At 44.3% G+C, this 22,703-nt stretch overlaps 2 protein-coding genes across 2 annotated transcripts in view; both read right to left on the bottom strand.

Moving 5' to 3' along the window:
• The window catches only part of lamb2 (laminin, beta 2 (laminin S)), a 71,510-nt gene that overhangs the window by 33,167 nt on the left and 15,640 nt on the right, over positions 1-22,703 (bottom strand). The window contains exons 3-7 of the mRNA XM_080733515.1: positions 18,293-18,462; positions 17,379-17,514; positions 10,241-10,314; positions 4,226-4,414; positions 3,700-3,763 (exon numbers count right to left, since the gene is read on the bottom strand). Coding sequence (XP_080589641.1) covers positions 3,700-3,763; positions 4,226-4,414; positions 10,241-10,314; positions 17,379-17,514; positions 18,293-18,462 — 633 coding nt within the window. The remainder of the gene's footprint in view (positions 1-3,699; positions 3,764-4,225; positions 4,415-10,240; positions 10,315-17,378; positions 17,515-18,292; positions 18,463-22,703) is intronic.
• On the bottom strand, positions 8,209-9,486 carry LOC308291761 (flotillin-2-like; the record flags this gene model as incomplete). The annotated part of the gene is made up of 1 exon (XM_080733889.1): positions 8,209-9,486. One exon carries the CDS (start codon positions 9,484-9,486, stop codon positions 8,209-8,211), a length of 1,278 nt encoding a protein of 425 aa, XP_080590015.1.

A 22,703-nucleotide genomic window follows, 5' to 3' on the forward strand; every position in this document is an offset into this window, starting at 1 on the left:
ATTATACAGAATGTCCCGTTTCAAGTTTTCAAATGTGTAAAAAATCTTTTGGAAATAGCAGAACTACAATGCGTCGCATCGCAACACATTGTGAGCTTGTAGATCGGCTATTTTCAAATGGCCAAATGTATATACTGAGTGCTTAAGTGGTTAATGTATGTTTTGTAATAATAATACATCTACAAATTAACTAATAACTAATTGTAAAAGCACAATATTTGGATCCGAGATGTAGTGGAGTAGAAGTAAAAAGTATTGGACATTGAAAATACTCCAGTAAAGTAAAAATACCTCAAAATGTTACAGTACTTGAGTAAATGTACTTAGTTACTCTAGACCACAGCGAGGCCTGGGGCAGCAGCTGCAGCATGGGAAATCAATCAACGCGCACGTGAACTCGGACGCACGCTTGCACTAACACACATCTGCAAGCGCTCTCACACAGGAGGACGGACACCCACACCTCCACTCCACAGACACCAACAAATAGACACGCTTGGCTTCCGATGTGGGGCTTTCACAGTGAGAAATATCCAGCTCGATATTTTGATTGAACAAGAGAGAGAGAGAGAGAGAGAGGAGAGTGTAACATACATGAAAAAATGACCCTGAACCAAAACCCCAAAAAGAAACTCTGTTCAGCACTGAACTGCAAAAAGAAATGATTTGTTACGCTTGTCTTTCTTCCAGTTCCTTTTTTGCTACTGGAAAACTGTAAGAAGTAATCCATATGGGTCACCTTTTACACAGCCGAGTAGTGAACAGGAGAAATACGTATGAGAGAGAAAGAGAGAGAGAAGATGCAGACAGGGTATCAGACAGACACACACGCACGCACGCACGCACGCACGCACGCACGCACGCACGCACGCACGCACACACACACACACACACACACACACACACACACACACACACACACACACACACACACACACACACACACACACACACACACACACACAGGTCTGTTCTGTTCCTGTTCCCTAGAAGTTGACAGACAGAATGCCACTCCCTTCTCTCTCTCTAGAACAGGGACAATCACTGGCACTGTTCTTCGTCCTCAGGGGCGACTACTGTACTGCACTGTACTGTACTGTAGGTAAGCCTGTCATATTCAAAGTCCTTCTCAGAAGACAGCAAAAGGCTATCATCATAAAATCCCCATAGAAGCCATACAGTTCAATAAACGATTTAATAACAGTGCTGGTTTGGCCATGCCTTCAAAACCGGTGAAGTTCACTGAAACAGCAGCAGGTGAGGGATTATTAAACGATTTAAAATGTGTCGATGTCTGTAGAGAAAATACATGGCAGACGTAACCCTGGACATACTGTAAGCAGGCAGACAGGGTACGCACACATCCAAAAATAAATTGGTGTACTAAGTCAGTTGCCCGGATTCCCAAAGCTCAGTACTCGCTAGGCCCCATCCTGTTTTTACTCTACACTAAATATCACAAAACAGCTGATCTACAAGCTCTCAACGTGGTGCGTGCGAACTCGCCTGCTATTTTCACTGAATGTTCCCCCCAGAATAGGGATGCTATGGTTCATGTGGATAAAAAAAGCTTTACAGTCGGAACTTTTGTGACTGTGAGGGTCTTGACTAGCATTTAAAAAGGTACTCAAGACAACAGTAAGAAACCTCTCAGTGAACTCAGATGAAGGCCTTCATCTTTTAAAGCTCACAACATGCCAAGGTTCGACGAGTTGTGTGAGCTTGTAGATCGGCTATTTTCGGTGTGCATCACCACTGTACGGCAGAAGACAGGAATCTACTTTAAGACAGATTAGATATTTTGTTTGTTTGTTTATGTTCCAGACCAACTGTATTTGTTCTCTAGACTTCAACAGTTAACCCCCTCCAGGCAGATCTACTCTAATACTTAGTCTATCCATGCTCAAGCTCTAATATCATGCTTTTCCATCCTGGAAGATTCCTCCTACTCTAGCAAGCAGCAACAACATTGGGGAAACATCAACTTTCAGCAGCTCTAATGATTAAACCGGACACTGGTTCGGTCCAGATGAAGCTATTCACAGATAAGAGAGACCTGCCAGGCACTGAGGGACTGTAGCTACTATATTAGATGTAAATGTAATGTGTTATACACTACAGTATGTAGTATGGAGCTCTAGTGTGGACATGTATTTTCATGCTAGTCAACCAACAATAACCTAGGAGTGAGCAACACAGAAACGTTCTAGGGAGAATGCAAGATTGTCAAAACACACTATTCAGTTTCAGTAGAATACTGCTTGAGGTCAATGAAACAATAAAATGTAATAATGGAAAAAAAAAAGTAAATAATGGTGATTTAGTGGTTCATTCATTCATGTGCTGGAGGTCAATGACACGTACTGCAAGACACAGAAAAGCTACATCAAGCAGATTGTGGAGTAAACGTCTTAATATGGATCGTTGGATTGTCGGAGGGGCTTCTTGTTTGCCGGTTGCGCTGAGACCTTTAACAAGGGAACAGCTCAACCTCTGCCTCTACGTAGGAAACCGGCTTAGAGTTTCAGGGAAAAACTCTTAATGTCCTGCCAGTCTAAATATGAGGGACAGCGCGGGGAGGCAGCGTGGGAGAGAAACAGCTGCTTTTCACATCTCCCCTATCGGCCTCCACACCGAAGGGCCATGTTTCACACACCACAGGGATGAGGGCTGTTGAATGGAAAGAGCTAATTGTGGCTGTTAGCACTAACAGGGCCAAAACCCCAATTTGTTCAGTGTTGTGATTTAAGAGACACTAGACTCAAAATATTTGTAGTCCAAAGCAAAGGCTGACTTATGCTCAATTATTTAACAGAAAGGTCTGATGTACCGAATACAATACTGATGTGGTGAGACAGTACAGGTAGTTAATAAAGCTATACATACATAAGTTCACATTGTCGCTGTCGGGCAGAAACCTTGTATCTCCGTCTTACATCTTTTTATGTTTTATGTTAATTAATTACTTTGACAAATGACAGTGACGTGCAAAAGTAGCGAAAATAGCTGATCTACAAGCTCAAAACGCGTTGCACGTAGTGAGCTTTTTTGCCCAAAAGATTTTAACATTTTGAAATAATATTTTGTATTTGTTTTTTATGTCCCGAAATAGGTTGAAAGTAGTCTGTCTGTGTGGTTTTTATAATAAATATTTAACCAATAGGGTACCAAAGTCCTGACGTCACTCGCTCATCCCCTAGTTCATGGAAGTATTTCCTCAATGGAAAATTACATTGGTCATCTTAGAATCGTCTAATATAAGAATTGTGGTCCAAAAATAAACAAACAAACTAGGTGGCTCTGTATTGTTTAATTTTATCGTCATATTTGATAGTCTGTTTCTGGTGAAAAATGTATACATGTACCACATGCAACAATGACTAAGTGGGTGTATGACTTGTAAAAATGTGAGTGATCAAATAAACTAAACTATTAGATGGCGGTAACATTACCGTTTTCTCACTGTCAGTTCCCTTGGAACACAGATTATTTGACCATTTCCTGAAAAGTAACACTTTTGGACAAACAAGGTTTCCAGCTGACAGGGACAATTATGCATAACAGTCCAGGACACCAGTTGTGCTAAACACACTTGTATAACAGTCCCTGTGCATCATTAACATACAGCGGTCTTTGTAAGTGCAGCATCAAATACGTTGAACAAAATGACTAAAATGACGACTGTGAACGGTAACCTACTTTGGATGTTAGGGCTGTAGGGGTCCTCAATCCTAATGGCCGGGTCCAGTACTCTGTAAATAACCTGAGACAAACGAGGAAAACACAATTTGATGTTGTAAAGTAGCTTTTTATGCTGTGTGTACAGAATGCCACCATCTGATGAAAAAAAGAATGTCTATCTCAAAAAGGTAAGAAATCACACAAGTTAAATAAATAGACTACTTTACTCTGCACACAAAACTAGCAGATACCATTTCAATCAACGCTTAAGAGTAAAATGCTTTCTTATCGTGAACATTACTGAGGACCATAGAACATATGAACCATATGTTCCATGACCATATGGTTGACCATGACCATATGAACATAGCTTGAAAAAGTGGTGAAGTTGTCCTTTAATATAAATTCCTTTTCAGACATCATCAACTGTTTCCAAACCTGGCATTCATTTCACACCACAAGAGGCTATAGAATAGATTTTGGTAGATGTCCAATGATGCGAGATAACCGAATACAAAGATTTAGTCCTGTCTAATACACTCACCTCGCCCTCGGTGGATGGCTCGATGTCAGAGTAGCGGGACTCACACATAACGTCATCGACCTTACGAAGGGGCCCTTCAGACACACCGGGGAAGGCAGAAGCACAGTCTTGGGCAAAGTAGCGGTAGGTCTGCCAGGTGCGGCCGAAATCAGATGACCGCTCAATCAGCATGGCCGCAGGACGGAATGTCTGGAGAAGATGGCAGGTTGTTAGGGGTCAGGCCAAGGACCTTTTAGCTGAGAGATGAAGCAGGGATCCCTACTACATAATAGTGGCGAAAAAAAGAACCTCTGGGAACTCAGATTGCATAATGTATAACATTTTTATAGATTTCATAGTTTACACATTATGTTTTATCACACAAAGATTTGGAACCCCCCTCTGAGGATCCCCTGGCTTGTTGAAGACCCATGTTAGAGAGCATGGGTTGACTTGACCCGCAGGGTAGAGATGTAACAGCATGACATTTCACAGTACAGTACAGTACCTCACGAATATGGGATTTCACAGTATTATTTTTTTTCTCTCCCTTTAAATGAAACTTACTATGGCCCATAAATAAAATTAATTTTGCTTTGACGAACTTTATTGAACTGAAATGTCTGTGCATGCCAGTGTGTGTGAAGATCTGGGTCTGTTTAACAAATTGTCAAGCATTAGCTTTTGTAACGTTTACATAAAAAGTTGATGCAAGGGTCCAATTACCAGTATACTGTGGACACAGGGAAAGGCTTACTTCCGAGCCCCAGTGACTGCCAATATAAAATTAAATATTTCTAGGCCACAGAAGTACCTACTGGCAGTGTGCATAAAACCTATGGTATTGTTGGGTCCAGTGGTTTGTGAGATTAGAGGCCTGGCCTGTGGTCCTGCGCCAGTGCGGTCCAGGCACCAGGAGCAATAGTGTGTTGTGTTGCTCTGCGGGTCAACCACACTAATTCAACTTTTCCCAAATACGGAGATGACTGACATCATAAACTGACACAGTATGTCCATATATGGGCATTCCAGGTATGGGCTTAATATTGATACCATCAAATCTCCAAATATGGGCACAAAAGGGACAAGGACTGACACAGAGACCTCCATATATGGCCCTTAATTTATTAGTGAATGAATTTTGCCCATTGACTTGAATGGGAAAATTCAAATGGTTAGACGAAATTAATTTGCAAGTGTGACTTGCGTCGCGGCATACTTGCAATTTCCAATTGCATTTTTCTAGTTATAATTCTCATAGTAGAAATTGCACCGGTGCGAAGTGAGCGGTGCACACGTGTCGTGCATACAGTATCTCCTTGTATGGGCCGTTCTGTCCGTGACGTCAGTTACTTTTATGTGTATGAGCATGGATCTAGATCTACCTACAAATACACACAAAGTAAGTGAAATGTAGGAGCGGCTTGCACCGCTGAAAAATGCCTCTCAGCTGGTGTATACTAACTACCCCGGTAACCACTCGCCTCTTGTGGCTTATTGCTTTTCTAAAACGGTCACAATATTGCAACATGAAAATCATAGACATGTACCAATTAAAACTGTTCTATTTCACTAATAATACAATATAAGGTCTGCTCTGCAAGAAAGTATTTCCCGGGCCAGGCTGCAGAAACAACACAGGTGAAGATAATTGGTGCACTGTGGAACACTGTGGAAAGAAATAACGCACCTGGGTTTGATATAAACTGATACAAGGTGTGGGTTATAGTCTCATATACCACAGCAACCAGCCAATCAGAATCTAGCCGTTTTAGAATACAACTTATAATCACCATCATACACAATGTGATTAGTGTGGTTGCCCAACAGGGAAACACATTATAGTCCTGGGGAAACTTTATTTACTAACTAGGGTAACTTTTACGCTGTCATTGGAAATTGACAGACAGACAGACTTCTGTCCAGGCGTGGGAATCAGTAGGGAATCAATGGGGAGTGGGAATCAACAGGGAATCAATTGGTGGAGCTTCACATTACAGTTAGCTCACATTACAGTCAGCTTACGGCAGAATATAGTCACGTCAGCAACCGTCAGCAACCGTCAGCAACCACACTTGTCATTTCCAATTGCATCTTTTCTAGTAATAATAATTAGTGTGGTTACTGGTTGCCCAACAGGGCAACACACTGTAGTCATGGGGAAACTTTATTTTATTACTGGATATTATAAACTTTATTTGTGAATGGGTTTTAACATTATAGAGTAAGTCCATTGAGTTCAATGGGGGAGTGGTGCTAGCTTGATGATTGGTCAAGCTTCACATGACAATAAATAGGAAACCACACTTGCAATTTCCAATGTCATCTTTCTAGTTAGTGTGGTTTCCCAAAGGGCAACACACTGTAGTTCTGGTTCGGTGGTTCTAGTTAGTGTGGTTTCCCAAAGGGCAACACACTGTAGTTCTGGTTCTGTGGTTCTAGTTAGTGTGGTTTCCCAAAGGGCAACACACTGTAGTTCTGGTTCTGTGGTTCTAGTTAGTGTGGTTTCCCAAAGGGCAACACACTGTAGTTCTGGTTCTGTGGTTCTAGTTAGTGTGGTTTCCCAAAGGGCAACACACTGTAGTTCTGGAGAAACGTTATTTTCACTAGATAAACTTTTTTCACTAGATAAACTTTTCCGCTGCCATTGGAAATTGATGGAAATTGCAAGTGTTTTTTTATTCATGAAAATATTTTTTTATGTTTTGAAATTAATTAATTAATGTAATAAAACAAAATGTAGGAAACCAAAAATTAAGGGACCTAATATACAATTGTGTCCACGACCGGATAGCCCCGCCCCCAGCTATTCATTTCAATGCAAGTTGCTCAGTGGCGTTTTGAAGCATGCGGAAGTAACAGAATCCAGGTGCATTGTGGGGGAATTGGATCATCTGGATGATCCAATTCTTCTTACGTCGACGAACGTCTTACGTCACGACCATCACGAACGTCAATCAAAGTCCACTGAACCCCATAGCAGACCCCAGCGGCGTCCTCTTTTGCTCGTGCATGTATGTAACCCTGCCTGCAGTTACAGCTTTGGCCATTAGGGCAGTAGCTTCAATATTTACAAGCCGTTCTGGGGGCTTGGGCCCTCCACACAAAACCAGACGTACCGTAGGAGCGTTTGGCACAACTCAAAAATAAAACACATAATACTGTACGTGAAGAAAAAAATCACGGCCATTGTGTTATGAGTTAATTGTGGGCTCTCTTTACACTTAGTTGTCCCATCTTATATTTACAATGGGCTTATTGCCGCATCCCACTTCCACGCCCGTCCACGCCCCCTTTACATCCACTCCAACTCATAGGTAGTCGCATAGGTAGTCGTATAGGTAGTCGTCAGGACGGTAAGGAATACCGCCCATAACCCTATGCCGTCCGCTCATTCGCTAAGCATGAGAGAGAGGAGGCAACAGGGGAGGGGGGGCGGGCAAGCGAGAGAGAGAGAGAGAGAGAAATTTGACACCACTGTGTTTGCACGTGCAGCTGCTGCTGCTGCCTCCACAAGTGAGTGCAGAGCACGGCAGCAGAGTCCCCACTACAAGACAAGCATCAATGATCAAATATAGAGCAGTCCTGCCTGAGCGCCCGGAGGGCACGAAGTCCTAGGAATGGAGCGGCGGCACAGCCGCCGCGACAGTTCTAGTAGTTGACACTTTGGCAATTGGCACCCTATTTCTTCTGCATTTTTAGAGCCACACATTTCATTCAAACTTTAAACAGTTATGTGTGTTTGTATTTTTCTCATTACGATCTTTTATACTTTTTGATATAAAAAAAAATGTTTCCCAGTGAATTCCTATGGGAAATGAATTCTGTCTTATTATTTATATTACAAGCAGTAATATAAATAGTAAGAGAGAATTCAGCAATACCACAAAGTTCTGCATGGGTTCAATGGAGCTTTTCCTTTAATCCTTTTTGTAAACCCAAAACCCCAAAAGTCCATTGAGTTCAATGGAGGAGTGGTGCGAGCTTGAGGATTGGTAAATGTCTTAAGGCTTGACAACGAGCTTCTGCAGTAAGGGGATCTTGGATATATCTAGTCCAGTGAGAGCATTGACAGTCGCAGGAAGCTCAGCCAAAAGGCGGTTCACACCACTGCCTTCCCCGCTCAAGATGACAATGTCACTGATCTTGGACAACGGTGCTGCCACCTTGGCAGCAATCTGTGGCAGGGCCTCGAGGACCAGGGCAGTCTGGGCTGTCTTGCCGTACTGTTGATATGCCTCAGCCTTCAGCCTCATCCTCTCAGCCTCTGCCTTGCCCACTGCCTCGATGGAGGCCGCCTCTGCCCCGCCGATCTCTCGGATCTTCTCCGCTTCGGCCTGTGCTATCAGAACCTTATGCATCTTGTGGCCCTCGGCCAACTGCTGTATTTGGTAGGCCTCTGCCTGAGCAGGGCTCCTAACGGTGGTGATCAGCTCCTTCTCTTTACGTTCAATCTCCTTCTCCTCGATAGTGATCTGCTTCCTTCTCTGCACCACCTCGATCTCGATCTCTTCCAGGCGGATTTTCTGATCTTCCTTGGCTGCCTGCAACTCGTAGGCCAGCTGGGCCTCTGCTTTCTTGGTGTAGACCTCTTGGTTGAAAGAGGCTTTCTGCAGCTCAAGCTCTCGTTTGGAGTCGGCTATTTTGGTATCAGCCAGACATCTGGCATCCATCATCTCCTTGTTACACTCTGCCTCCCGTATCCCAGCATCTCTGTCTGCCTCGGCCACACCGATGTCTGCATCCCTGATGACTGCTGCAGTCTGAGTCTTCCCGAGCGAGCTCAGGTAAGCAACATGATCAAACAAATCCTTAATGGTGAAGCTGAGAATCTCAATGCCCATCTTGCACACATCGGGCGCTGCCACCTCCCTTACTTGCTTAGCAAACTGGTCCCTGTCTTGGTAGATCTGTTCCACTGTCAGGGTACCTAGAATGGAGCGCAGGTGCCCCTCCAAGGTTTGCAAGACCACTGCTTCAATGTCCTTCACCGATTTACCCAGAAACTGCTCACAAGCCACGGCTAGAAGGGTAGGTTCTGTCATGACTTTCACCTGAGCCACTCCTGTGACAGTAAGGGCCACCCCCTCAGCTGTCTCCACACCCTCACACCTGGGATTCAGGGTCATGAGCTCTAGAGAAATATAATCAACGTTTGAGATACACCACCAGCGCCAGGCCCATCCTCCCACCACATATCTCTTCTGGTCAGCTCGGCTAAAGCAGCCACCGCCTGAGATAACCAGGGCATTGTTTGGTCCAACTGTAAGACAGTTCCCCATTTTGACTTTCACAATATCAGAAAGGAAAAGATAATCCTCAGCAAATGTCCGCAGTTTACACTTACACTCCGTTAGCAGCTTTTATATTGATGGTGATATCACAAATAAGTCAGAACTTGCATGTCATGATGACATCAGGGATCTCCATATATGGACATAAAAGGGACAAAGAAAAAAGACAAAGACCTGTATGCTTTGTCAAGAAGTAGGAAACTAGAAAGATGCAATTCTGGGAAATTTCAAGTGTGGTTGCCGTGACACGAGTCACACTTGCAAATTAATTCCGTCATACCATTTGAATTTTCCCCATTCAAGTCAATGGGGAAAATGTATTCACTAATAAATGAATGGCATATGGAGATCTCTGTGTCAGTCCTTGTCCCTTTTATGCTCATATATGGTTATTCCTGATGTCATCAATATTAAGCCAATATCTTGGCATGCCCATATATGGATGTCAGTCATCTCCATATTTGGGAAAAGTTAAATTTTACAATTCAAGTCATTCGAAAACATTAATTCACTAATAAACTAGTAAGATGCGAGAAGGGCGAGAAGCGTACACGTGTGCTTAAAGTGAATACACTGCTATGTGTTGTGAGCTTGTAGAGGAGATTTTGCTGCGTGACACCATCAAGTATAAAATTGGGCTTAATTGGTTTGTAGAGGGGAAGTAGGTCGATCTCAATGTTGAAATGGCAGAGAAAGTGCACAGTAGATTAGCTGTACTTTAAAATGACAAAACATGGCTAACCTTGAAGGTCATGATCAGGTGAGTGAAATGAAACTCTGCTTCCAGATCCAGTTGGATGGAGACGTCAGACCTTCCTGCAGACACACAGACAGAGACAGAAAGGGTTGTGGACGGCCAGTGAGTGATATAATAAGTCAAGTTTTAGTTTCCATACATTTCCATGTGGCCAACACAAGTTAATTGCAGTTATTTAAAAGGTATGAATATTTGATACGGTTATGTAATCCCTACATTCTGGTTCACCATCTGTGATGGTAACTACTGACAGATAGTTAACAGTAACAGTAATTGAAGTAGCAGTGGTGGTTTTTCGCTTGGGGAATGGCACCCTGACAGGACAAGGCATTCAGTCTTGGCAGGAGAGGAGTAAGAAAGCCCCCTCACTTCCTGAGAGTAGAACAACACTAACTGTATTCTCAAGGAGCGCACGCTACTCAAGTACCGGAAGGCCTTATTTACTCTCTCTTTGTCTTTAACTCCAAGAGTAATCTGTCTGAGTTCAATTAACACTGAGGCGTTTACTGTGTGTGTGTGTGTGTGTGTGTGTGTGTGTGTGTGTGTGTGTGTGTGTGTGTGTGTATGTGTGCGTGCGTGCGTGCGTGCGTGCGTGCGTGCGTGCGTGCGTGCGTGCGTGCGTGTGTGCGTGCATGTGTGCGTGCGTGCGTGTGTGTGTGTGTGTGTGTGATTTAGGGGTTATGGTTTATGCCTATAGCAGATAGCAGTATAGCAGATCTACAACCTCACAATGCATTGTGCTGCAACATGTTGTGAGCTTGTAGATCTTAACGTTTTTGCTGTGTGTGTGTGTGTGTGTGTGTGTGTGTGTGTGTGTGTGTGTGTGTGTGTGTGTGTGTGTGTGTGTGTGTGTTTCCATTACGTAAGGAACGTCTGCGCTTGTGTGTTGAGCTTGTCTGTCAAAATCGTCAGTGTTCATTTCATTCTTAGATTGTACAAATGGAGTCATTTATACCGTACACTCTCTAAGTATATACTACAAGCACACTTCCAAACCCAAACATACTGGGAAAACACCTTTGAAAGATCTACCAGTCAGCAGGTAATGAGAGAGTGTGAGTTTGAGTGAGTGAGTGAGTGAGTGAGTGAGCGTGCGTGCGTACGTACATGCGTGCTTGCGTGACTGCATGTGTGTGTCTGGGCATGTGTGAGTGAGTGTGTGGCACATCGGTGTTGATATTACCACCCTGAGGCATGTTAGTGAGCGATCAGACCAGAGCTGCAGTAGAACATGATGTCATATAGGAAGGATATGTTTACCAGTAGGTACAGCATGTATGGTATATGTACAGTATGTACTGTACGCCACTGTATGTGTGTATTTGTGCACTTTAACACAAACTCTGCCATCAAAATACCCCTTTGTACCCCTTCTCTGCCATGCCCGTAGAACCCGTAAATGTAATAAAAATTAATTAAAAAACATTTTTTTATCGAAGCGCAACTAAAATAGGCCGGAACTAATGCTCCGTGATCGGTTTCTACACGGACACATTATTGAGCGGACAACTTTAACATTGGAGTCCCTGAACCGGAAGCGGAAGTCCGTCCTCTATTTTGGCCCAGCTTACTGTCTGGACTCTGCGGCTTACAGATGGAGAACTTATTGATCAATTGAAAAAGTTTCAACGGATTTGAGAAGCTGATGGAATACGCGAACACACGAGCAGTGTCCGATCACGCACGATGGGAACTGGACGAGCGCCCACGTTAACAGGTAGGACTCGGAGAAGCCGGCAGTGAAAGACATAGAGAAATGAACGGGCTTTACGGCCGTAAACTACGAATGAGTTAAGAGAACGAGGTACCATTATTAACTAAGTAAGACCCCAAGAAACAAACTTAGGTATGCGAATGCAGATGCTTTGAGCTATACAATGTCACACATTGTTGCACTTTGTCACCGTCAATACTGTGTAACATTAATGTTAGTAGTCTTTAAGGCATCCTCTGGTAGCTCTGCTGTCACTCACAGCCTGCAAGCCAGTTAAGTAAAATGTTACACATGATTCTAAACCTCTTTCATTTCAAGGACCCCACCCAGTTTGATATGCATTAGGCCTTCGTCAGAGTCATGACTCTGACGAAGATGCATTAGCATCGAAACGTTAGTCAATTGTTTTTACTGGCACCTGAATAAAAAGGCTAGAACCGTCTGAGCTGCTCCAGTGTCTCTCTCTCTACTGCATACATCTGTCCCTGCTCCTGTGATGCACCAGACTATAGCCGTGTAGGCTGAGGCGCGCTGTAGAACCCCTTTGTTCTCAAGTGCTATTAAGTGTAAGACATAAGCACGATTAGTACTAGTGAGACACACTGAAATGTAATGTAAAAGGCACACGAATGGAGAAGACATGCTCACGCGAGTGTGCACGCAGAGTCTGCAGACGCGCGAGCTCACACACACACACACACACACACACACACACACACACACACACACACACACACACACACACACACACACACACACACACACACACACACACACACACAATCAAACAATCAAACAAACACACATGCTTGCACATACAGCCATGCAGCACCTGCCACAATATGACCTACAGTAAGTCCAGCTGGTGCGCACAGACAGTGCGTGTGTGTGTGCGTGCGTGCGTGCGTGCGTGCGTGCGTGTGTGTGCGTGCGTGCGTGCGTGCGTGCGTGCGACGTGCGTGCAAGCCAAAGGACATGACCCCCAAATACATTACACAGTTAAGTCCTTTAAATCTGAGAGTTTACAAATGGGTCCAATTCATTAAATTTAGCACACTGTGTGTGAACCCTCAGAGTCTTACAGCGTGATGTGTGTTGTTAGCATCCACAACAGGCAGCCCACTGTACACCCTGCACCCAGCGCTATGGCAACACCACAGATACGCCGTGGAAATGCAAGGGCTAACAGAGGTATTAATAGTCACCATTTCCTGCTCTCCAAACTCTTTGTCTCCCTATCTGTTCTATTCTTGATAGAATGCACTGAACACAAGAACACCACGGAACAGGAGTTGAAATGAGCCTGTGTGTGTGTGTGTGTGTGTGTGTGTGTGTGTGTGTGTGTGTGTGTGTGTGTGTGTGTGTGTGTGTGTGTGTGTGTGTGTGTGTGTGCGCGCGCGTGTGTGTGTGTGTGTGTGCGCGCGCGCATGTGCGTGCGTGCGGGTGTGTTCCTAAGTAAAAGTAGCAATACCAAAATATAAGTCATATATGTTCATACAAAATATTTACATACTTACACTACCAAAGTAAAAGTACTCAAATCTAAAAAAAAAAAAAAAAAAAGATCTTGTGGATCAGCTATTTTCTAATAACCGAAGTATAAAGTAAGTAAAAGCACCTCCAAATGGTACTTAAATACAGTACTTGAGTAAATATACTTAAATACTTTCCACCACTGTTGTTTGCCAAAAAGAAGAAGCTACTGTAGAGTAACAGCTAACTTGTAGATTAGTTCATTTTGACAGGCAGCATCGTCATACTACTGTATACAGACTATAAATTACGCTTCATGGTCACTGATTGCAATGTTCTTGGGTCTACACTGTAGTTCATTGCCACAACATCCCTCTCTCTCTCTCTCTCTCTCTCTCTCTCTCTCTCTCTCTCTACTGTAATTGCACACCCCTATGCTTTCTAACCTCTAACCTCTAACCTTCACTTGACGATGTCTCTCCTCTTTTCTGTCAGTTTTTAGACCCCCCCCCCCCCCCCCCCTTTTATATCTCTACATTTTCTCACTCCACATTCAGTCACTATATCTCTACATTTTCTCACTCCACATTCAGTCACTGTATCTCTCTCTCTCTCTCTCTCTCTCTCTCTCTCTCTCTCTGTTGAGGTGCCAGGGCAATGCCTACTCTATTATTAAGGCCATCCACAGCTGTAGCTGGTCAGAAGACAGTGGCTTACCATCATGTGTATGGTGTGTGTGTGTGTGTGTGTGTGTGTGTGTGTGTGCGTGTGTGCGTGCGTGCGTGCGTGCGTGCGTGCGTGCGTGCGTGCGTGCGTAGTACGTGTGTGCAAGCACTCTATATGGTTGCCACTTTGAAGGTTGTCCAGAGCTACCAGTAGCCTACTTTACTTGAGTGGCTTTCAGCTTGTGGTTCCAGTGTGTGGAGAACAGAGTATATTGGTTCTTCTTACAATAACGTCGTTCCCTCGCTATTAAACTCTCAAATACCTGGAACGCGCCCGAGTCGCGTTAGATTTTAACCACTTTAACCATTATTATATGCTTTAACTTTAGAAAAATAGCAGATATACAAGCTCACAGCGCGGCACCGAGTGTGCCGCGCTGCAAGCTTGTAGATCTGCTATTTTTGAAAAATCGTGAAAATTAGTGCAAGTCTTTGAATATCTTTGACCCGATCTTTGACCCGACTTCTAAATACTTCCTCTAAATCATGCTGTTCTCAAACCTTTTCATGTCAAGGACCCCCAAAATTACAGGTATTTGGCCACGTACCCCCATTTCAAAATATGTTGTTCCAGGGACCACCCAGAAGCAAATATTTGAGTTACAAATGTTGGCTTTTAACTCATACAGTGCGCCGGGCCACAAGGTGCCGCTAGAGTGCCAGAAATATCTGTATAGGCCTTCGCTCTAGCTTCCGTAAAAGAAGACAGTACTGCCTTGTGTTTTCACTGCAGCCACTGCTATGGGGGACGAGAGGAGGAAGTTAGCTAACACTTAGCCATTCGCTGTTTTATTTTTTAGAAGCCCGATCTAAAGCTATTTCAGTCGCAAAAAAACGTTGTCTTTGGTCTGGGAACACAATTCAGAGAAAATGCTCTCTAAAGATGTGACTTATTATTGGATTCGGCGGCGCGATGCGGCGGCGTTGCCCGATTACGGGCTGTGGATGGCCGAGTCTCGGCCCGGGGCATGGATGGAAATTTAGAACGGGGCTTTGTTGAGGCCTCCGATTAATTAATTCATTTTATTAAATATCCCGAACTAGTCCGGGATAGGCACCCTGGAATACGTCGCGCCGACGACAGTATAGATTGAGTTTTTTTGGGGGGGCTCTAAACTTTATTTTAAACCATTTTCAATGGAATAAATCGTCGGACCATCTAGCGTCTCTCGTTGGTAAGCGCTGGACGAGCCAGGACCACCCACGTTGGTCCAAGCAGCTCAGGGTAAGTAAAATAGCAAATAAAATATTGGATTGGATTGAAATAAAGCCGAACTTGTTCGGGATAGGCACAAGAAGGGTTAAGTAGATATATTCAAAAACTTCAAATCATGATTTTTCAAAAATAGCAGATCTACAAGCTCGCAGCGCGGCACTCAGTGCCGCGCTGTGAGCTTGTATATCTATTTTTCAATAGTTAAAGCGGTCAATAATCCTAGGCCTAAATGGGTTAAACATTCTCACACACTACCAATCCTCCAACTTCTCCAAATGTCTTTTTCCCCTGGGGATCAGAGACCCCCATTATCTCCATCCCCCTGACTCTGTTTCTGTCTCTGTGAAATATTAATAGCTCTAGCATTAGCATTAGGCCGCTAGAGCAACAGCGTTGTGTGTGTGCGTGCATGTGTGAGGTCATGCCACAGGCAGCTGCAAGCAGAGGCCATGCTAAGTTTGTCATGTAATCAGAGGCAGGGGACACAGCAACACCCAACCACTTCTTCTTCATCACCACTTTAAAAAGCACGTTTAAATCTAAGTGCCGCAAGTCTTTCATGCACTGGGAAAGTGAGGGCCTGATCCACTCTTTTATTGGCTTGGACATGGAAGAACTTAACCACTTAAACCCTATACGAGGCTGACCGGAGTCCCTTTGGCTCTACATTAAATATCTTTGCTGAGAAGGTTTACACCAGAATACGAATGCTGGGGTTAAAGCTGCAATGCATAACGTTTTGCCTTAAAAACATAGTACAATTTATTACGCAGCTTTGTTAAATGCTTCTGATATTATTTCGGACCCCCTCTAAAACGAGATGCTGCATCTCAAGGGGCGATCCTCTCAATAAAATTCAGACCAAATTCTGGTCAATCGCAGCTTTCAGCGCTCTGTTATTTCTTGAAGACAGATCGCCGCTATGGAGAACAGACCTCTTAGAGCAGAGAAACCGTTTGTTTCTAGCACCACCATTCTGACCTGTGTGCTGTTCTGTATGGATGGGTTGGTGTTCTAGGATTGAGCTTATTCTCTGTTTGCACCGGTTAAGAACGCAAACAAAGTAAAGCAATGCAACGTTCAGACATAATTATTCTAGTCTAGACAGTGTGTGAGGTAAATGGGTTAGTATGGGTGAATGTATAAACACCAGAGGTGAGGACTCCAGTCAATCAGCAGTTGTTGTTTTTTTACTCAAAACTTGACCTGTGTGTACCGGTATATGTGTGACTCAATGATACTGCCTGTTATGACTGAGTCTACTGTACATTACAGTACACATACAAACCCTCATTGTTAATGTATAATCGGTCCATGGGTTCCATTTGTACACGCGTTGGAGTTAAATTAATACTAGGGTTTAACAGTGCGGTAGTAAAACTCTTTGAAGGAGCCCCGAAATTGAAACCAATGAATTGTATTGTCTTTGGCTCATTGACTTTGAACCTGATGACTTATTGTCATATCTTGGGTTTACAAGCAACACAATCGTGCTATTTGTAAGTGTTTCAATATTGTGACGACAGACCAGGGACGTGCTGGCCATTGGGAAAAGCGGGACAACTCCCGAACGGCCGGTTCATTCCCGGCCGGTCCAGGCCGGCTATTAGAAAAAAAAAAAAGAAATGTCGGCCTTCGTTCCATTTTGGGGGCTGGGTGGCCAACAAAGTAAATCGTCACTGTCGGGCAGAAACCTCGTATCTCCAAATTTCAAATTTATAATTTTTTTCGCAAAGTAAAGCCCTGCTCAAGGCCGTTGCACAAAAGTAGAGGTGCGAGGCGTTGTGTGCTTGCAGATCGTCTGTTTTCACTAGTTTAAATCATTTTAAAAATGATAAATACAAAACAAACTGTTTTGGACATACAAGGTTTCCACCCGACAACGACGAAATATATAAAAAAAAAAAAATTAGGGCCTCTCCAACTCTTTTTCCCGGGCTGAATCAGGGGCCCAGCATGTCCCTGGTGACGACAGACACAAGAACACCCTCTCACCGTTCTCCGACTGCCACCAGGACTTCTTGCGGTGGGGTTTGAAGGTGGTGATGACGTTCTCGATGCGGTGGCTGATGGTGTTGTAGACGGGGTCGTACGCCCGCCGGGAGTCGCAGTGGAAGCACTTCTTCTCATCCTGCAGCGGGAAGGTCAGAAAAAGGACAGGGATCGGGGTCAAAGAGTGCACAAATGGGCTGATGAGAGAGGCAGAACCTCAGAGTGAGGGGAGGGAAAGGACATACAGTAGGTGTTGGAAGGGACCCTGGCAAACAGGTGACGACTGGGGAGGGATTTGACCATACAACATTTGACGTGAGGGGATGCCTGAGACCTCACATGTTGATGGGGGAGGGGGGGGAGACAGGATGATTAGCAATTCTGTCTCAACGCAAATGGAATGGTGCCGTGTCAGCTGAAACACCGTTCTTTAGGACAGTGGGTTGTTTACTGTTGAGTGAGAAAACAATGTTGCTCATTAGGTCAATCATCTGGGACCCCCAAAAATAATTTGGCGACCCCCTGGGGGTCCCGACCCACAGGTTGAGAACCACTGCTTTAGGAGATGGGGTATTGGGGTATTGGTAACCGTCGCGTCACATATTACACTATGGTCTTATTTTTCTGTTCAGTTTTCAGTTTTTTGTTTTGTGTACCGGTATTTTGTTTTTTTGTCAGTGTTTTGTATTATGTATTACTGCTCCCTGCCCCCCTTCCCTAAAAGGACAACAATGGAAATAAGCCTACAGGCTTTCTTGTGTATTTATTCTTTTAAATTCATGTTCAATAAACTGCTCAATCAATCAATCAATCAATCAATCAATCAATCAATCAATCAAAGTCCCAAACCATCACAAATAGAACTACTTGAAATAATAGAGAGTGTGTAGTAAGCACACGCGTGCGCACACACTAACCTGCAGATGGCTGACGATACAGTATGGCTCTCTCCTCCTCACACCGCAGGTTGAAGAAGCCTTCAACTTCTTCTCCCGTCCCACCAGCAGGTCCCCCGTTGCTGGGTAACAGCTGCCATGGGTACAGCCGTGGGCCGCGTCGGGTTCTAGGGCAACAGCGCACGTCAAGGCTGGGAGCAGGTGGAAGAGACATGGAAGAGAAAAAATAAATGAATGAATTGACCACAGTGGTTCTCAAACTGTATGTGTCAAGGACCCCTAAATTAACATATTCTTTTAAATTACTGTATGTATTTGGCAACAGTATTTGACCCCCATCTGAAAACACATCTTGTGCCAGGGACAACCCATTGTGATGCGATGTGTTGTGAGCATGTAGATCTGCTATTTTCACATAGCCGACGCAAGTAGGGTTTCAGTGGTTAAACTGATTTTGATGCTAAATTAACACATTTTGATGGGGACACCCTGGAATCCCCCCCAAGGACCCCTGGGGGTCCCCGGATCCCACTTTGAGAACCACTAGACTACACAGAGTAAACATAAAGATCTACTTAAGATCATGGAGACTTTTGCGTTGGTAAAGAAAATGCGGGGTCATGAGAGTTTATCACTTCCTGAAGAGAGACAGATGCCAGGATGGGAGGTCAGTCTAATCCAGATCTGGGAATCTGTAGGCAGGAGCCTGAATGAGGTTGATCTGGCCTGGTGGCTCTGCCAATTACGCCAGATTTTTAACTTTGTTTGTGATGGTGTTGCATTCTCAAATAGCTCATCTACAAGCTCTCTCAATGCATCACATTTTGTCCCGTTGTGAGACTATAGATCACCTGTTTGCTCAACTGAGTGTACCGTAAATTAAGCATTACTGTAATGCACATACGACAAAGGTTCAGACTGAACCACAAGTCATGTTGTTCATGACCTAACTCCTGTGTTGTCTCTAACCCTCTTTCTCCGGAACGGTCTCCACTGCTATGAAGCAAAACAGCCTTCATTTTTGTGTCTGTCAAAGTGACTTGCGTGACTTTATAGTCTAGTCTGAACATTTGTTTAGTCAGGAACACTCACGTCAAAGTAGATTTAACCATTTACTGCATAAATGGAATATAGTTAAACTTGACGTTAAAGGGCTCCGTGTTCGGAGATGTTCCCTGAATTTTATTCAGGAACAGGCAGCTTGATATGCAGAATCATGGAACTTGAAGCTAAACGCCAATAGGGATACAATAGCAGATATAAGCTTGAATCAACAGACGCTGTAAATCACAAGTATTTGAGCATATGCCAGACTCTGATCAAGGTGGAGGCTGGGGTGAAGGAGGCAGCTATGCAGCAGCGGATCCGAGGCTTCGGATCTAAACACAAGGAAAGACGTATTTAAAGGAGCCTCCCTTACTGAGCGTGAGCTCTGATTGGATTATGACAGTGTGATGTAATGACCAGCAGATCTGTGAGTGAGCTGACTGACAGCTGATTACAGCTGGGCGGGCGAGACTCTTGTGTCCTGCATAAACTAACGCTAAAGCTTAATTATTCAGCTGTGGGAGCTTCATAAAGGTTAGGGCTCACAGGCTCACAGCTGGTAATTGGGCCACCTGTGACCTGGCAGCTACTGATAGATTAACCACTTGAACCTTAGCATCCCTATTCTGGGGGGGAACATTAGCAGAAAATAGCCAATGTACACTGTACAAGCTCACGCGCTATTTTGTGGCTATTAAAAAGATTTGGTGCTGATGGAAAAAAGAGCGGCCCAACTTCAGAGTTAGACACAAGTTTCAAGTTTACTATAAAGGTTTTAAGAGCAAATCAGTTACACTACTATTGAGAAAACATCCAGGAAAGAGGAGGGTTTATATCCATGGGCACATCTAGGTTAACAGACATCCTTCAGGATAGAGCTGACAAGGGGACACGGTTCCATTCGCACCGGGGACGCTGTGGGCCTGGGTGTGTGTTCTCTCCTCCGCGTCATCAGTGCCCATACCCTAGGTGGGGTTGGCAAAAGGGCCTTTCTGTGTGGCGTTTGCATGTTCTCCCTGTGTCTCCTAGGGTAGGTACCCTCACAAAAAACATGCAGTAATCCTGGTCTCTATACTGCCTCCCCCTGGCCAGCCGGGGCGCCTGATGGAGGGGAAAGGATCTGGTTGGAATAACGTGTTCCTTCCACGCGCTACATCCAACTGGGGAAGCTCCCCCCTGTCAGGTGAAGGCCTACTAGGCTGAATCTGAAAACCAACCCATAAGGTCAACGAAGACCAAGCCAGGATTGAGGATGTACACACTATAGGCTTCCTAAAATGAATTAAATGCTGAAGATGCCTTCAAAGACACATTTTCCAGGTCAAAGGCGCACCAAGATAGCAAGGAAAACCTTGGAACTGCAGTATGGGAGCATGAGATTTTTCACCCAGGTCGCTCTAGCATGTTCTTCAGACAGCCTAATTGTGGATAAATCTGATTTAAACTCATGTGACATGTGTTCAACCAAACATGTCCTGAGTCTGACAATGAGGAGGTGGGAAAAGGTTTTGTGTGTGTGTGTGTGTGTGTGTGTGTGTGTGTGTGTGTGTGTGTGTGTGTGTGTGTGTGTGTGTGTGTGTGTGTGTGTGTGTGTGTGTGTGTGTGTGCGCGTGCACGAGTGCGTCAGTGCGTGTGCGTGCGTGGCTGCCAGTCAGCCAGCCCCTGCTGCGTGGTACTGGTGTGTTGGTGTGAGTGAATGCGTGTGCTATGTGAAATGTGGGAGGTAGGAAATAAACCTTCATGACAACCAAGACGTCACACATTCCACTGGACATCCTGAGGTGGATTCCTCCTCCAGCACCCGTGGGACCTGTGTGTGTGTGTGTGTGTGTGTGTGTGTGTGTGTGTGTGTGTGTGTGTGTGTGTGTGTGTGTGTGTGTGTGTGTGTGTGTGTGTGTGTGTGTGTGTGTGTCGTGTGTGTGTGTGTGTGTGTGTGTGTGTGTGTGTGTGTGTGTGCGCGTTCTTGTGTGTGTGGGAGTGTTGTTATGTTAACATGCATGAACAAGCAATATACGTAGATGTGTGTGTGTGTGTGTGTGCGTGCGTGCGTGCGTGCGTGCGTGCGTGCCGTGTGTGTGTGTGTGTGTGTGTGTGTGTGTGTGTGTGTGTGTGTGTGTGTGTGTGTGTGTGTGTGTGTGTGTGTAAGGGTATGAGGAGAGTGGAGACCCTCAGTCTGAGGAGCAGGGGGGTCTGGTGTCTGGGGTCTAATACTGTCAGTCTGTCTGCAACAGGTGCCTCTAATCCTCTCTCCATATATAAACCATATATTGTACACATTCTATAGGGCAACATGCACCAGTAACAGCGTAACACATTTTGACAGTATAAGGAGACACATTTATCTGGCTTGTCAAAGTAGGATGGCAGCGTTTATTTTCAAAGGTATTGTAATGAGGTCACAATTATCTTTATACACCATGACATTTGTTAATTTAACTCTGAGAGTTAGATTAACACTCAGGATTTGGCAGTGTACTACAGTATGTAACAGCCCTGATCTTTGACCAATGGAAATCATTGCATGAACATCTGGCGTGATATGATGTGAGATCATAACTAGCTGCAATTTAGTGCCACTACTGTAGGTGCTAGGTGCATTCAAATCCTGCCAATAGAAATAAAAAAACATTTGTGACTAAGCTGTGGAGTGTTTTGTTTTAATTGGACCCTTATGTGTCCAATTAGCCACCACATGGACCCTAGCGTCAATGTTATGGCCTTGTCATAATAGGTGAGCATTCTGGAACTATTCATGAGTTTCAATTCACCCTTTGTCAAGTCCCGCCCATTGTCCCGCCCCTCTTCACACCCATTGGTTGCTGTGTCTTGGTGGGACACTCGGTGGGACACTCCATCCACTACCATTTCAATTCAGTTGCTTCGTATTGTTATTCTATTGTTCGTATTGTTCAATTCTAATTTCAAACTTGGTTTCAGTAAAATGGAGCTGTTCAGTGGCAGTATAGTGACTCAGCATGTTTTTAAATGTTCTCCAAAAATTATGTTTTAGCTAATTCAACATAAAAAGGGGGAACCAGGGCGGGACAAGGCAGATAGAGCCTGCTGTTTGGTCAGTCAGGGACCAACCAGAAGGCTAACAAAGGGTGTCGTATTCCTACACGGGTGGCCATGTTGAGGACCAACATGTGTTTCAATTTGTCTGATTGGCATAGAACATGTATTCTTCCTGAGGAAATGGCTGTGTTATAACATGTGGAATTACAGTTGAAGATTGATGGGTGGATGTTATGATATTATTTATTGAAACATGAAATCTTTTGATTATGTATTTATTCATTTTTAGAATAGATTGTTAAAGGTTCATCCTTTTCATTTCAACTTTAATGCTAGGTGATTTCAGCAGAGAGCCAGGGGTGGGGCACAA

Source organism: Nannobrachium achirus, assembly GCF_963921795.1.
Source record: "Nannobrachium achirus genome assembly, chromosome: 9".
Lineage (NCBI taxonomy): Eukaryota > Metazoa > Chordata > Actinopteri > Myctophiformes > Myctophidae > Nannobrachium > Nannobrachium achirus.